Source organism: Neofelis nebulosa, chromosome 4, assembly GCF_028018385.1.
Source record: "Neofelis nebulosa isolate mNeoNeb1 chromosome 4, mNeoNeb1.pri, whole genome shotgun sequence".
NCBI lineage: Eukaryota > Metazoa > Chordata > Mammalia > Carnivora > Felidae > Neofelis > Neofelis nebulosa.
Window position 1 is genome coordinate 2,736,387 of NC_080785.1, and position 15,793 is coordinate 2,752,179.

General features: G+C 44.0%; 1 protein-coding gene across 12 annotated transcripts in view; it reads right to left on the reverse strand.

Moving 5' to 3' along the window:
- Nucleotides 1–15,793, reverse strand: part of RBM33 (RNA binding motif protein 33) — a 138,160-nt gene that overhangs the window by 78,275 nt on the left and 44,092 nt on the right. For 11 of the 12 annotated variants that reach the window (XM_058723675.1, XM_058723674.1, XM_058723681.1 and 8 more), the window contains one exon: nucleotides 15,143–15,455. The exons of the other annotated variant lie outside the window; for it this stretch is intronic. In XM_058723675.1, coding sequence (XP_058579658.1) covers nucleotides 15,143–15,455 — 313 coding nt within the window. The remainder of the gene's footprint in view (nucleotides 1–15,142; nucleotides 15,456–15,793) is intronic. 12 annotated transcript variants of the gene reach the window in all.

The following is a 15,793-nucleotide window of genomic DNA, read 5'->3' on the forward strand; positions in this document are numbered from 1 at the left end:
AGAGTCAGGCGTTTAACCGAATGAGCGACCCAGGTGCCCCTCCTTAAGATGTTCTTAATAACATCTCTTTCCTCCAGCTTGCTTTATTATTTGTTATAGCATATAATACACATAACATATAAAACAGGTGCTAATCAACTATTTCTGTTACCAGTAAGGCGCTTGGTAGTTAAGTTCTAGGGGATCCAAAAGTAAAAGTTATATGCAGATTTTTGACTGAGTGGGGACGAGCACCCCTAACCCCAGCATTGTTCAAGGGTCAACTGTATACATAAACAATTAGAAAGTCGAATTCTGGCAAGACCCAGACCTGCATTTTTTTTTTTTTTAATTTTTTTTTTTTTCAACGTTTTTTATTTATTTTTTTTGGGACAGAGAGAGACAGAGCATGAACGGGGGAGGGGCAGAGAGAGAGGGAGGCACAGAAGTGGAAACAGGCTCCAGGCTCTGAGCCATCAGCCCAGAGCCTGACGCGGGGCTCGAACTCACGGACCGCGAGATCGTGACCTGGCTGAAGTCGGACGCTTAACCGACTGCGCCACCCAGGCGCCCCAGACCTGCATATTTTTTAAGCTCTCCAGCTAATTCTGAAATGAACCTGTGATCTCTCAGTGTTTTGAAAGAAAATTCAGTATTCGATCCCAAACCCAAGGGGAAAAAAACAGGCAGTTCTCTGAAATAGGGGTGGGGGGCTTGGGAGTTGGGGGGGTGGAGAAAAGTATACAGAACACCATTTTAAAAAAACTTCCCAAAAGTTTTTAATGCTTACAGAATATTTGATAGAGAATAATTCTTCATTATATCATGAAATACACATACAAATCAAATACAAATTCTAATTCTACCAACAGTGAAAATTTACAAGTTGGAAAGATGGAGCAAACTGTGCAAAAATTAAGAAAATTACAGACCAATATCCTTCATAAATACAGACACAAAATTCCTTAAAACAATAAAAGCACATGGAAACCAGCAAAATATAAAAAGGAAAATACATCAGAACCAAGTGAGGTTTAGCAAGAGCCAGAAGCACAAGGCTGATTTAGCATTCAAAACACTCAATTAACACATCTTGGAGATAAATTCCAAACTCCCCGCAGATAGCCCCCCTGCCCCAAGCCCTCCTCCGGAGGTGGAACTTCAGGCCTTCCCCACACCTTGACAGGCGACCACGCACCCTTAGGGACTTGCCTCCAAAGAACAGAGCGGGGCAAAGGAAAGACAGCACTTTACAGACCTACCACCCACAATGGCAAACCTGACCCGACCACATGATCAAGGCTAACACTGCCAGGGAGGTCCTGTACCCAGTGGTGTGACGGAGGAGAAGGGCATCGGACCTCTGTGATATTCTCTCCAAAATCCCTGAACTCCGGTCTAATCATGAGGAAAATACCAGACAGGCCCAGACTGCACACAGTCTACAGGATACCTGGCCAGGACACCTCTTTAGACTGTCACAAACACAAGTCTAAAGTTGTGAAACACAAGGAAAGACTGACAAACTAACACAGACCGGAGGAGACACAACAGTGTGGTCCCCTGGACTGGATCCCGGGACGGAAAGAAGTCATTAATAATTAAAAATTTGTGTAATGGAAATAAAGTCTGGAGTATAGTTAGTATAGTTTTTTTAAAAAGTCAATTTAATTCACATTAACAAACGAAAGGATAAAAGCCACAGGAGTATCTCAACAGATGCAGGAAAAGCACCGACAAAATCCAACACCCATGTATCACGCTTAAAAGAATCTCAGCAAACTAGATACAGAAAAGAGCTTCTTCAATCTGATGAAAACAAAGCAAGCCAAACAAAGCTTCAGTGAGCTTGTATTACGTACTTCGTGGGACATCAAACACTTCCCCTGCCATCAAGAACCAGGCAAGAATGAGTGGCTCCAGTATTTCCACTCTACACAGCACTAGAGGCCAGTGAGGTCAAAGACATAATAGGGCAGGTCGGAAATGAAGAATTAAAGTGTGTCAATTAATAGCAACATGATTATTAAGATGTTAGTTTTCCCCCAACTCCATGGAAAGATACAATGCATTCTCTACCAAAATCCCAATCAGACTTTTAATAGATACTGGCAAATCAGTTACAGAATTTACATGGAAATCCAAAAGATCTAGAATAGCCAAAACAATCTCGAAAAGGACGACAAAACTGGCGGATTCACACTACCTGATTTCATGCTACAGCAATCAAGACAGTGTGACACCAGCAAGGGAATAAAAAAGGTTCCAGAAAGAGACACAAACTTAAATGGTCGACTAATTCCCAATACAAGCACTAAGGCAATGCAGCGGGAACAAATAACGGTGCAACAATCAGGGGCACATACAGAAAACAGTGAGCCTCATTCCCACACACACACACACACACACACGTATCAGTTGCGATAGATCAGAGACCTAAAGTATAAATAGCTAACATTACAGAGCTTCCAGAAGAAAACACAGGCTAGTATCTTTGCAGCTCTGGGGTAGACAAAGGTTTCTTGGGCCGCAGAATTACCTGGTCTTCATCAAAATTAAATTTTGTGCTCATGACAAGGCACCTTTAAGAAAATTGTAACACAAGCCACAGTGTCAGAGAAAATATTCACTATACACATAGACGTCTATCTGGATATAAACACCTATCTATCAAGAACATACAGACAGTGGGCGTATAAATGTTCTACGTGGAGCAGGCAGATACAGACAACACATGCGTATGCACAGACGATATATACTCTCCATGTGGAGTAGAGAGACAAAAATTAAAAAGACAATCCGTGTTTTTAAAAGACTAAAAATAGACACAAAGAAGATAGAGAAGTCCAACAGGCACAAGGAGTGGCACTCAACATCCTTAGTTAGCAAAGGAATACACACTTAAGTCATGATGACACAACCAGTCCAAGGACTAAACGGAAGGCAGACAGGACCAAGTGACGGAGAACGGAGACTCTCGGGCACGAGCACCGGGAGTACAAAATGAAAACAACCACTCCGCGAAACCATTTGGTGGTTTCTTCTAGAATTAAACATATCTCTACCCTGTCTCAGTAATTCCATTCCTAGATAACACCAAGGAACATGAAAAGATATAGCCACTGGCAGATGTATAAAAAACTCTTCATATTACTTTACTCATGATTAAAAAAACAAGGAAACCCAAGTATCTATTTATTATTGGGAGAATGAACAAATATGGTACACTCACAAGACGGGATGAACTACCGACATACACCACAACTACCTGGATGAGTCTCCAAAACGTTCTGTTAAACAAAAGAAGCCAGACGCAGAGTCAACCTTACATATGACAGGGCTACATTTCTATGAAGCTCTAGAAGAGGAAAGACTGATTTCAGGCGACAAATACGAAACGCCGTTTGCCTCTGGGGAGCCAGGACTGACCAGAAAAGAAAGAAGAGGGAATCTTCTGGGGTCACAGAACTGCTTCCTACAAAGGAAGACGGTAACTGGAAAAAACGCGTCTCAAAACACCGAACCGCACGCGTCAGATCTGTGTCTGCCGCTGAACACGAACGGGACCACAGTTTTCACAGGAAGCATGTGACACCGTGCAAAGATGTTTGCGGACTTCCCTCATCACTTCTCGTAGACACGAAAACGGTACCTAAACCGGCAAGCCCGTTTACGCCGTGTTTGAAGACCGCAGCCCGAGCGGCACCGAGGCGGCCAGAGAATGAGACGGGCTTGGCGGTCATCTTCGTAATTCTGTCTTTCTCACTTGATGCAAGGACAGTGACTTCTTCGTCCTCACCAGGCAAGAACGTCCGGTAAATAAAAGGAGCCGCCTAAAGTAGGCTTCTCCGTCGAAGTCCCTCTCCGGTTCCGTAACTCAGACTCTACTAGGTACTCAAACGCAGCTCCTGGAATGCGGTCTTCCGAAGAGCTGCAGACCGCCTCCTCGCCTGCCTGGGGGGCCGTCAACACCCTGCAGACACTGAAGGAAATGGATGAAAAAGCCAGAGACACCGCCACACGGGCAGGAACCCGGTGCAGCGGCTGACTGCAAGTGGCACTCCTCCCGGAGGGCTCTGTGAGCGACAGGCTCCGAAAGCAAAAGGCACGACGGCAGCGCACAGCGCACGACCCCTACCTTTCAACACCTCAAGCAGCATCGCGCCCACACGCTCCCAGTAAAGATCTTGTAGACGGACTCTACTTTCAGAAAGAAAACAAGCCCCAAATCCGTGTCACGAGGGGAGAGACCAGCACATGTCCTGCCTCCAAGAAGGACCATTAAAAGTCCTGACAGCGAAGAACATTACAAAGAATTTTCAGTCAGTACAAAACAAGCAACGTAAACAGGGTAAACTTCAACCACTGGGACAGAAGGACAGGAAAGTGAATGTATTGAAAAATATGTTACAGGGGCGCCTGGGTGGCTCAGTCGGTTGAGCGTCCGACTTCAGCTCAGGTCGTGATCTCCCGGTCCGTGAGTTCGAGCCCCACGTCGGGTTCTGTGCTGACAGCTCGGAGCCCAGAGCCTGCTTTGGATTCTGTGTCTCCCTCTCCTTCTTCCCCTCCCCTGCTCATGCTCTGTCTCTCAAAAATGAATAAATGTTAAAAAAAATTTTTTTAAATATGTTACAAATACAAATACAGTAAATACAAAAATACACACGTATTAAAAACACTTAAAAAATATATTAAGCAACATAAATAAGGCAAACTTCAACCAACCATCAAGGACAAAAGAATAAAGTAAATGTATGAGTAACTTTTTAAAAATACTTTCAAATATTGGGGCGCCTGAGTGGCTCAGTCGGTTGAGCCTCCGACTTCAGCTCGGGTCATGACCTCACGGTCCGTGAGTTCGAGCCCCACGTCGGGCTCTGTGCTGACAGCTCAGAGCTTGGAGCCTGCTTCGGATTCTGTGTCTCCCTCTCTCTCTGCACCTCCCCCACTCATGCTCTGTCTCTGTCTCAGAAATAAACATTAAAAAATTTTTTTTAATACTTTCAAATACTAAATTTAAAATTAAATTATGGAATATGGAGCTTAAAAGAAAAGAAAGCAAATACTACACCTCCCAACAGATAGCGTTAAAAAAAAAAAGAGTATTGGGGCGCCTGGGTGGCGCAGTCGGTTAAGCGTCCGACTTCAGCCAGGTCACGATCTCGCGCTCCGTGAGTTCGAGCCCCGCGTCGGGCTCTGGGCTGATGGCTCGGAGCCTGGAGCCTGTTTCCGATTCTGTGTCTCCCTCTCTCTCTGCCCCTCCCCCGTTCATGCTCTGTCTCTCTCTGTCCCAAAAATAAATAAAAAACGTTGAAAAAAAAAAAAAAAAAGAGTATTTAATCTGGATGAGACTTTACTTTCTGTTCTATAAAAAGATTCATACTGAAATCCACCCTTAGGATGTTTCATGTGAGAATTAACAACTAGAAATCACAGGAGTTAACAAATGCAATCTGGTTCTTTGCCTTACACATTCCAGGGTCAAAATTTTAACCATCTTATTTTCCCCACTTATAAAAGTTATTTTGGTCATAGCAAAAATATTTCAAAACATTTGGGGTACAGGGGCACCTGGGTGGCTCAGTTAAGCAGCCGACTCTTGAGTTCAGCTCAGGTTAAGATCTCCTGGTTGTGAGTTTGAGCCCTCATAGGGCTCCGTGCTCAGGGCAGAGCCCACTTCGGATCCTCTGTCTCCCTCTCTCTGCCCCTCCCCCCCACCCCCACCCCCATCCCCGTGTGCTCACTCTCTTGCTCTCGCTCTCTCTCGCTCTGTGTCACACACACACACACACAAATAAATGTTAAAATTTTTTAAATAAAACATTTGGGATACAAAGTATCAAATAACCCCCACCATCTAGAGGTAAGTAAGCACTATCACCATTTTTTATCCATCCATTCGGATGTTGAGAGTCTCACACCCACGCGCACACACTCAGATGGAGGAATTGTTATCATCTTGGTCTTTTTACTTCACATGCCCAACAGAGAGCCAGGGCACCCTCTGGTAAACCTACAGCCCCCGTCATTTAACCCTCTAGAAAAACCTACTACATTGGTTCCATTTACTCTCAAGGCTGCAAACGAACAGCCAGAGTACACATCTTTGAACACATCTTAAATGGACTCTTTCACATGACTTCGTCAAGGTGGAATTATTGAGCCAAAGGACTTGAAGGCTTTCGATACTGTCAAGAACAGTGAAGGGTGTGTGATTTACCCTTCTTGCAAGCTAATGAGGTCGCCGGCCACTGTTCCACAGAGGCAGTGAGAGGACATGAGACCCTGGTCACAGTTGAGGACAACGCATTACTCTGACCCAGAGCAGTGACATTTTGGGGCCAGCTCCCTGAGCCGATTCCCTGTGCACCCTGGGAACGCAGGGGGCTGTGTTACAGGACACGGGAGGGACCCAGAGTTTAGCCCCCCCCCACCCCCAGTGTGTTCTAATGAGCAGAAAGCACATCTGCCCCTGGTTCTTCAGGAAGACACTCCGTCTCTTAATCTGTGTGCTGCACAAACATCCATGGACAGACGGCTGACGACAAAGGTGCAGCCAGCTTCGCTCGCCAAATATGCAGACATGAGAGACAGACCCCTGGCACTTAACATTTCTGAAATGTCCCCCAATTGAATGAGACTATATCTGACCAATAATTTTGATTTTTGCCAATATTAAAAAAGGTTAAAATTATCAGTTTTCGTGTATTTTACTGAATATATTTTACATACTTAATGCTCATTTGCTTACCTAATTTTTGGATTACTTTCTCATATTATTTAGCCTTCTTTCTATAGGAGAGCTCATCTGTATATATTGAGTATATTTAACTCTTACATACTGAATATATTAACTTTACTAACTATATTAATTTTTAGGCTCACATGTAAATATTTCCCCACATTTGTCATGTGTCTGAACTTCTTTACAGTGTTTTGGAGTACTTATATATAATCAAGTCACTCTTTTCCCTTATTTATGACTTAAAAAAGCCTTATTTACCGGGGCGCCGGGTGGCTCAGTTAGGTGTCTGACTTCAGCTCAGGTCATGATCTCATGGTTCATGGGTTCGAGTCCCACGTCCGGCTCTGTGCTGACAGCTCAGAGCCTGGAGCTGCTTCAGATTCTGTGTCTCCCTCTCTCTCTGCCCCTCCCCCACCTCCCTCCCTCCCTCCCTCCCTCTCTCTCTCTCTCAAAAATAAATAAACTTAAAAAAAAAATAAAGGGGCACCTGGGTGGCTCAGTCACTTAAGCGTCTGACTTCAGCTCGGGTCATGATCTCATGGTCTGTGAGTTCGAGCCCCACGTCCGGCTCTGTGCCGACAGCTCAGAGCCTGGAGCTGCTTCAGATTCTGTGTCTCCCTCTCTCTCTGCCGCTCCCCTGCTCACACTTGGTCTCTCTCGATCTCACTCAAAAATAGATACTTAAAACAAAAAAAGGCCCTATTACCATGAGTAGAAAGTAATAACCAAGACAACGTGGTGCTCAATTTTCCACATTTTCTATCATGTCCTTAATAATAAAACTCCTAATTTTGACTGGACACGCTGTCACCTAACAAAACACTATATTCACCAGTCTCCCTTGCTGTGAGTTACAGCCACGTGCCTAAGGCATAACTCAAGAGACATTTATGAAGTGTCGTAGGAGAACTCAGGAATGTATCTTCAAAGGGCGAGCAGGGTCCCTGTTCAGTCTTCCGGCAATCAATCTACTTTTTGGATGTAGACCGTGGTAGAAACAGCAGCCCTAGAACATACCATGGAAGTCTAGAAGTCTGGGTACCTGATTACCCAGTGAGGTCTACACCAGATCTGAAACACCTTGTGGAATTTTTTGACATTAGTGAAAAATAAACCTCTTAATATTTGCTGAGTATTCTCTTCTGCAGGTAAGCCTAAGGCCATTAGGTCACCATTATTAAAGTGTTTTCTTCTGGGGAGCCCGGGTGGCTTAGTCGGGTAAGCATCTGACTTTGGCTCAAGTCATGATCTCATGGTTTGTGAGTTTGAGCCCCACATCAGCTCTGTGCTGACAGCTTGGAGCCTGGAGCCTGCTTCAGATCCTCTGTCCTCCTCTCTCTCTGCCCCTCCCCTATTCATGGTTGCTCACACTCTCTCTCTCTCTCTCAAAAATAAAACATTCGGAGCGCCTGGGTGGTTCAGGCAGTTGAGCATCCGACTTCGGCTCAGGTCATGATCTCGCAGTTTGTGAGTTTGAACCCCGCATCGGGCTCTGTGCTGACAGCTCAGAGCCTGGAGCCTGCTTTCAATTCTGTGTCTCCCTCTCTCTGACCCTTCCCCGCTCATGCTCTGTCTCTGTCTCTCAAAGATGAATAAATGTTAAAAAAAAAAAAAAAAAATTAAAATTAACATTTTTTTTTTAATTTTTTTTTTTCAACGTTTTTTATTTTTATTTTTGGGACAGAGAGAGACAGAGCATGAACGGGGGAGGGGCAGAGACAGAGGGAGACACAGAATCGGAAACAGGCTCCAGGCTCCGAGCCATCAGCCCAGAGCCCGACGCGGGGCTCGAACTCACGGACCGCGAGATCGTGACCTGGCTGAAGTCGGACGCTTAACCGACTGCGCCACCCAGGCGCCCCAACATTTTAAAAAATGCTTTCTTCCAATACATTTACAATTTGACATGTGTATATCTATGTGTATAAGTGTATATTTGGCTATTTTTTACACTGAAATATTTAGTCAATCTGAGATCCATATTGTATAAGGTGTAAGGGAAGAATCTAACTTTTCCCCAATTTAAGACTTTAAATATGTGTGAGATACTCTGTCATATCAATACACACATTAGGAGTTCATTTCCTTTACAAAAATGCTCCTCCAAAGACATCTCTCTCTTCAAAAGATACTTGAAAATGGAAGGCAAGATTACCGTTTTTTAAAAAACAACCCACTTTTGCTTTAAGATTGTAATGAACACAATTCAGCGATTACAGTCTGAAATATCTAGATCTACGAGTACAAAAGGCACTTCTGGAAGGCCCCAGGCAATGGTAACACCCGTTATCCTTTGACTGCTTTCAACAACAGTACTTCGTATCTCCAGAGAGCATCTGAAGATTAAAATTCACAAAAGCTTTTCTCATTCTAAAATATGCCACAAACACAATATATTATCAAAGACTGAAAAGACTATTACCTAAAATACTGAATAAATTATAGACAAAAATCAATTAAATTAATTTTCCGAATTCAAAATACCACCAACTAACAAATAGGACATGAGCTAATGGGTGTCCCTCTAAACGATTCAGCACTCGGAATGCTTTCTGCAGCCCCCTATCTGCCCTTCTTCTTCTCTCCTCTCATGGCGTCTTAAAGAGTTCTTTCCCGGACGTGTTTAGCCTGAACACCCCTCCCTGGTCTGACCCAGCCAGGCTGGCTCCAAGCTCTCCACCAGGCACTGTGGTGGACATGACCCACAGACATCTCTGGTTTCCCTGGACCTTGGTGCGGTGGCTCGTTACTGCCAGAACAGAGCAGTCCTAAGTAGGGGAACCATCTCTAATTTAACATCTCTTTTAGCTTTGTCTTGGTTCCTTGTCCTGGTTCCTTTTACAAGTGCAGAATGTGAGTAAAGAGTTCATCACACTATTCTTCTATCTTATTCTCTGAGTTTCAAATTATTTCAAATAGCAAGAGACAGAAAGCACAAAAGGAAAAATCACATTTAGTGTGTTAGAGAGGAGAAAAGAGTATGTATCGGAAAGTGTCCACAGCACGCACGTTCATATACTCTATCACAGAGCTGTGTCAGGGAAAAGAAAGGGTAAATAAAATGTTTTATATATTGAGTTTCCAAAGCACTGGCATAAGACCTAAAGTAAATGACCTAAGCCAGGGAAATATCACTTTTTGTGATCTTTTGGGAAAAGGAGGGGAAAGATTAAGGAAAATAACTAAGGAAAAAAAGCATTAATAAGGAAAAAAAGTTTTATTTTTTTTTTAGTTTTATTTTTTTTTTCAACGTTTTTTATTTTATTTTTGAGACAGAGAGAGACAGAGCATGAACGGGGGAGGGGCAGAGAGAGAGAGGGAGACACAGAATCAGAAACAGGCTCCAGGCTCCGAGCCATCGGCCCAGAGCCCGACGCGGGGCTCGAACTCACGGACCGCGAGATCGTGACCTGGCTGAAGTCGGACGCTTAACCGACTGCGCCACCCAGGCGCCCCGGAAAAAAAGTTTTAAAACCAACAGGTCCTAAGGCTACAGAATGATTTTGTGGCTTACGTGCTTGGCCCACAGGACAAGTTCTAAGGTTGGAACACAGAAGCTATGAGACCCAATGCCTTATGCCACCTCTATTCACCCAAATGACACCCATTTTTCAGACTACTCCATGGGTTACTTCTTCCGTAAAGCCTCAACGCCTGCCCACCCACTTTCCCAACTGGCTCCAAGACACCCTCAGCAACCAGAGGGCCCGTCCATCTGTGAGCTTGTGAAGCAGGGGTCTGAGCCTCTGCTGGGAAGCTTCACTTCTATGTTTACATCACACGAATCTGCCCACATTCCTTCCCTCCCCCGTCTTAAGCTACACGTTGAGCACAGGGACCAAGCTTCCCAACCATCCTTGTTTCTTCAGCACCTGAGACAGCACCTAAACACGGGGACCCAGAAGTATTCTTTTCATAATGGTTCTGACGAACGTTAACTAATTTAAAATGATTACAGCACCCCTTTCAAAGCACTAACACATACATCACATTTTTTAAAGATCTCTACCCACGCCCCCCTCAAACATTTAAAATATTCTAACACTTAAAGGGCAAACAGCTAAGTGGAAAGAAATCACAGCTCACCAGAACTCACCACCCAAAAGACTTGAGAAAGGTCAGGCTTTTTACTACACTCATCGTTCAAAGAAGAGATGTATCTATCAACTTTTCACTAATGCCAAAAAGATGGCTCATTTTAAATCTGGAAGGGAAAAAAACCACCAAAATTTTGGGCTCTTTTTAAAAGACGAGCAAATACCTCTTCCGGTTCAGGAGCAACCTGGCGGTCAGTGATCTCATTTAATTCATCTTCAGCAACACAGTCTTCCTGCTCTTGGAGCCCGTGCTGCCCACAAGCCTGCAAGTATTCTCCATCCTGACAGCCGTTAGAGAGAAAGTTAAGTTTTTCTCATATAGCTTTGGGTTTTTACAAGCACTTTTCATCTTCAGCACTCATGCTTAATTATTTTGGCAGACTTTACTACGGCTATTGCCCGACTAAGCAGAGAGCACCCAGCACAAACACAGAATGCGCCCTCCCCTGTGTTCATGAGGACGGAGTGCAATACGCTAGCCCGGTCGCTGAGCTTAGTGACCTAGCTCTGCTTCAAATCCAAGCGCCCTGATAATTAGCGCTACTTAAAATGAGCACGAAAGAAAAGTCCTCTTAAAAACAACGTGCATATGCTCACACAGCACAGCTCAGCAGCAGTAAGGGGGCTGAAATCATGCGAAACTTGAACCATTTTTACGGCAATAGAAAGCAACAAAAGTGTGAACCATTCAACTCAACACAAGAGCTTTATCAGCAGTCACATTAGAACTTGTTTCTCCATCAGTCCATCCCTTGAATTAAACGGGTGACTCCAGCTTTGTAGGAAATGGAAGGGGCATGTCAGCAGGCAGGCGTCCCTTGAAGGGCATATGGAGGGAAGCAGACAAGCTGGCTAAAGACAATTCGAGAGAAAGAAGGGTTCCTGCAGACATCACCAAGTAACAAGGACATCTGATCCTACGCAGAGAGCTGAACTTCCCAGTGTGCCTGGTCACTGGCTGAAATACACACTGGGTGGTTCCAAGACAAACAACCAAGAGTGAGGACGGACAGAACCCGAACACACTCCTGTGGAGTAGACAAGAGCCGCACCGAGAACGCCCAAAGAAAGCAGCTGCATTCCAGATGAGACACCATGTTAGATCCCACAAATGTCTCTGAGACTATATGAACACACTGCGTTTTACTCTCCAGAAGAAACTGTTCACATTCTATCAAAAAGAGAAACTGGCACCACCCTCAAGTCACTGACAGCACAACTGTCGATTTCAAATAAGGCCAGACGATGGTACTGAAAATTTTCAGCTAACGTACAATGGAGAAGAGCCTATCTCACTGGATTCGCACCAAGAAACAACAACCTGCTACCCTTCCCATATATTATCAATCTGAAATTGTTTTTACAGAACAGTGTTCTCAGAAATCTCAATCTATGTTCATTTTAAAGGCTCTAAATGGATTGTGCTTAAAAGTATAAATCACCCAACAATTTTCTAATATTCTGTTAAATAATAAGCGATATAAACCTTTTCTTAATACAAGAGTACACGTTTTTAAATCGAATCCCAATTCGCTCTCAAGATCAGCACTGGCGAAAACTCATAATACCTAAGGAACGTCTTGCTCTAGCTCTGTCTCAGAAACAAACATTAAAAAAATAAAAATTAAAAAAATAAAAATAAAAAAAGGGGGCGCCTGGGTCGCTCAGTCGGTTGAGCGTCCGACTTCAGCTCAGGTCATGATCTCTCAGTCTATGGGTTCGAGCCCCACGTCGGGCTCTGTGCTGACAGCTCAGAGCCTGGAGCTGCTTCAGATTCTGTGTCTCCCTCTCTCTCTGCCCCTCCCCTACTCATGCTCTGTCTCTCTCTGTCTGAGAAATAAGTAAACATTTAAAAAACAAAAACAAAAACAAAAACAAAACCTAAGGAACGTCTTACTATTGGGTATAACAGGAAAGAAAACCAGGATTGTTCTACCAACTTTTAAATGTGGACCTCAAGTTTCTTCATAAGTAAAAGTGTCCCTCCCAACTGTAAAATTCTGTGGCTTTACGATTCCACTCCCAGTTAGTCCTTCCATGTGATTTTAAGAGTGAGCCCAAAAAGACCAAATGTGCTCATGGTCTGCATGTCACAGAGTTCGAGTCTATCTTGTGAAAACAAGTTAACAAATCCTAACCAGGACATAGGCCACAGTGAAATAAACCCTTTCATCAACTAAAATGCTACTGGGACACACAGGTACGCAAACTACTCCTCCATTAGTTCATCTAATCATGAATAATGAATTCACTGCACACCACCAAAGGCCTGGGAAGCCAGGGAGCGGCCCCCTCCGCGGCGGAGTGGGAGCAGAGCAGGAGCAGCGCGCCCCGGTTCAAGGCCATCTAGGTCCTCGGTCCAAACCAAAGGTAATGCCAGACTCCACCACTATGACAACTATGCAGAAACCAGAGATTTTAAAGAAACAGGGAAGAAAGAGAAAAGAATGGCCAAGGCTCTAAAGCTAGATGTCCCGAGGAGAGCTGACACTACCTCGCCTCACCGTTAAGGCATACGGCTCCCTGTGAAAATGTTAGGACACTTTCGGAAACGCTAAGCAAAACTGTTCGTGATTCTTTTGGTTTGAATCTTGAGTTGCCACATTGTTTTTCTTCTTGAGACCAGACTCATAGGTCACAAGACACTGGATAACTAAGTTGGAGTTTACACAACCAGGGGCCTAAATGCAGGTCTAGTTTGACAATGCAACACAAGAGAGGGAAAGTCCTCACTTGTGAGAATTCTCTTTACGACAAATTCTGCCAGAAGGCCACAGTGAGAAATCTCTCCTACGCGGCCAGGCACAGCTGTGCTGTCGAGCACTTTCCACACTGACCTGTTCCGCCAGGTTCTAAGTTCACAGAAGGCAGGGGCCATGCCTCATGTCTCATATTCTAGCAAAATGTGTGCCCCCAGTGCCCCGACATCAGTGGAGATTTGCTGAGCTGTTGAATTTACAAGGGAAAAGGACTCACATAGGATTACCCAATCATCTTATCTTACCGACAAACAGTAGAAATAATAAAATGCTCTAACCAAGCGAATAACCGGCTACATTTTTAAAAGATCTTGGCTTAATTTTTAAGAAACATTTTAAATGTATAGTACCCCAACTTCAGACAGTCCACAAACACACCGGTAAGCCAGACAGCACCTGTCCACACAGTGAAGACTTCTTACTAAGCCAAACCATTACCGTTATCAAAAGAACAAGCACCCATGATGCCTTTTACATGCTTTGATTTACCAAAACTACAAACATGTTCCCATTAAGAGAAAGCATTCAAAAAGAATCAGATCTTAATAATAACTACTGAGATATATAAACACAATCATGACTAGGACTAAATACCCTAAGGTTCCACATAAACAATCCTTTTCAAAATTACTCGCGTTTATATGTACGTATGACCAATGACCAAGATTCTGATTTTGAAATTTTTTTCTCAAAAGCAAGCTTCCGCTGAATAAGAACATGACGAGAATAAGGCAACGCCGTTACCCCCAACTGTGCATGTCTCCACCGGGTCCTGCCCGGCAGCCCAGGTGACATGGCCTCTCGGTGGAATTTCAGTATCACGAAAGCCTTAAGATTCTACCGATGACTATCGCGTCCTTCCCACATAGATTTTCATTAAGCGTTAGTTTTAAAAACAAGTATCTCTTAAGGATGAATCACTGAGACAGATGAGCGAGCAATCTTTCACGAGTACCTTTTCTTTCTTGACAGTTCAACTTTTTAAAAAGCTACTTATCAAAATCATCTTCCTGAAATAGAAATCAGCACAATCTTTGCTTCCTGATTACAGATAACAAATTACGTGTGACATTTCCAAAACTAACCTCCAATCTCTTTATTCATGTTTAGACAGTTCTCAGTTACAAAAAAGGATGAATGAACAGGACATCAATCACTCTGGAATATTAGCACCTTAAAGATGTCTTTAGCAGGTCAATAATCTTTTCACCTTGGAAGGACTTTATCAGATCTTGTCTAAAGCCTGGATAAAAGCTCTGCATTAAGTACTTCCAACAATTGACAGTGTATCTCCACCACACAAAGCTGTTTTCTTCCTTAAGGTGCAATCCTCAAGGTCACGATTCTGTGCAGCCTTCCAGAATGACAAAGGGGCATTACCTCCAGCCAAACAAGCTGTCAACACAAACTTTGTCATAGCTCAGATAAAGAAACTGGCAGACAGTGATAATAAGGTCTAATTTCCCTCCCTCCCGAGGGAGGGAAATAGATTTCAAATCAGTCTAGAAACCCATGCCTAGGCAGCCAGGTCATCTTCGGCCACACAAAGGAAAAAGACTCACTGTGAATTCATCTAAGGGCTCATTGATCTCGATGTCTAACACTTCGTCACTGTACAGCTGCCCCTCCTCCGGCTCCTCCACATATTCCATGTGGCCTTCCGTCAGCTCAGCGCCGTGGCCTTCGTAGCGTCCTTCCTCCGGGTACTCGTGAGCATACAGTTCAGATCCCCCGGATTTGTGATAAACAAGTTCGTCCTCTCCTTGTTCATACTCAGACTCCTGTTCTCCGGACTGGTCATTAGTGTTGTCAGACAGTTCAAATGACGTGACCATGCCAGATGTGGTGTTTAGACTAATTGTGACACCCTGAGAACTAAAGAGAACAAAAACAGAAAGAAAGGTGCCCAATCAGAGTAAAGCTCAAAATTAAGTTGCTCCATAAACGAACTGTTACAAAGACTTCAAGCACGACTGGCGAAAAGTTGTCCCGGTGACGGGCAGATGCACATTCCTCCAATCACGACTGGAAACAGAGCTCAGTGCGCCATACTGAGCCTGCTCCACGATCCCCTAAAGCATACGGCACCCGCACTATCATCAGACGCACGTTTTTTGCCCAAAAGAATCAGATCAAGCAGATGGGGACATGAGTCTGGCTGGCAAAACTCTAGCACTGAAAACAAACAGACGACATTTTATTCTAACTTCCAG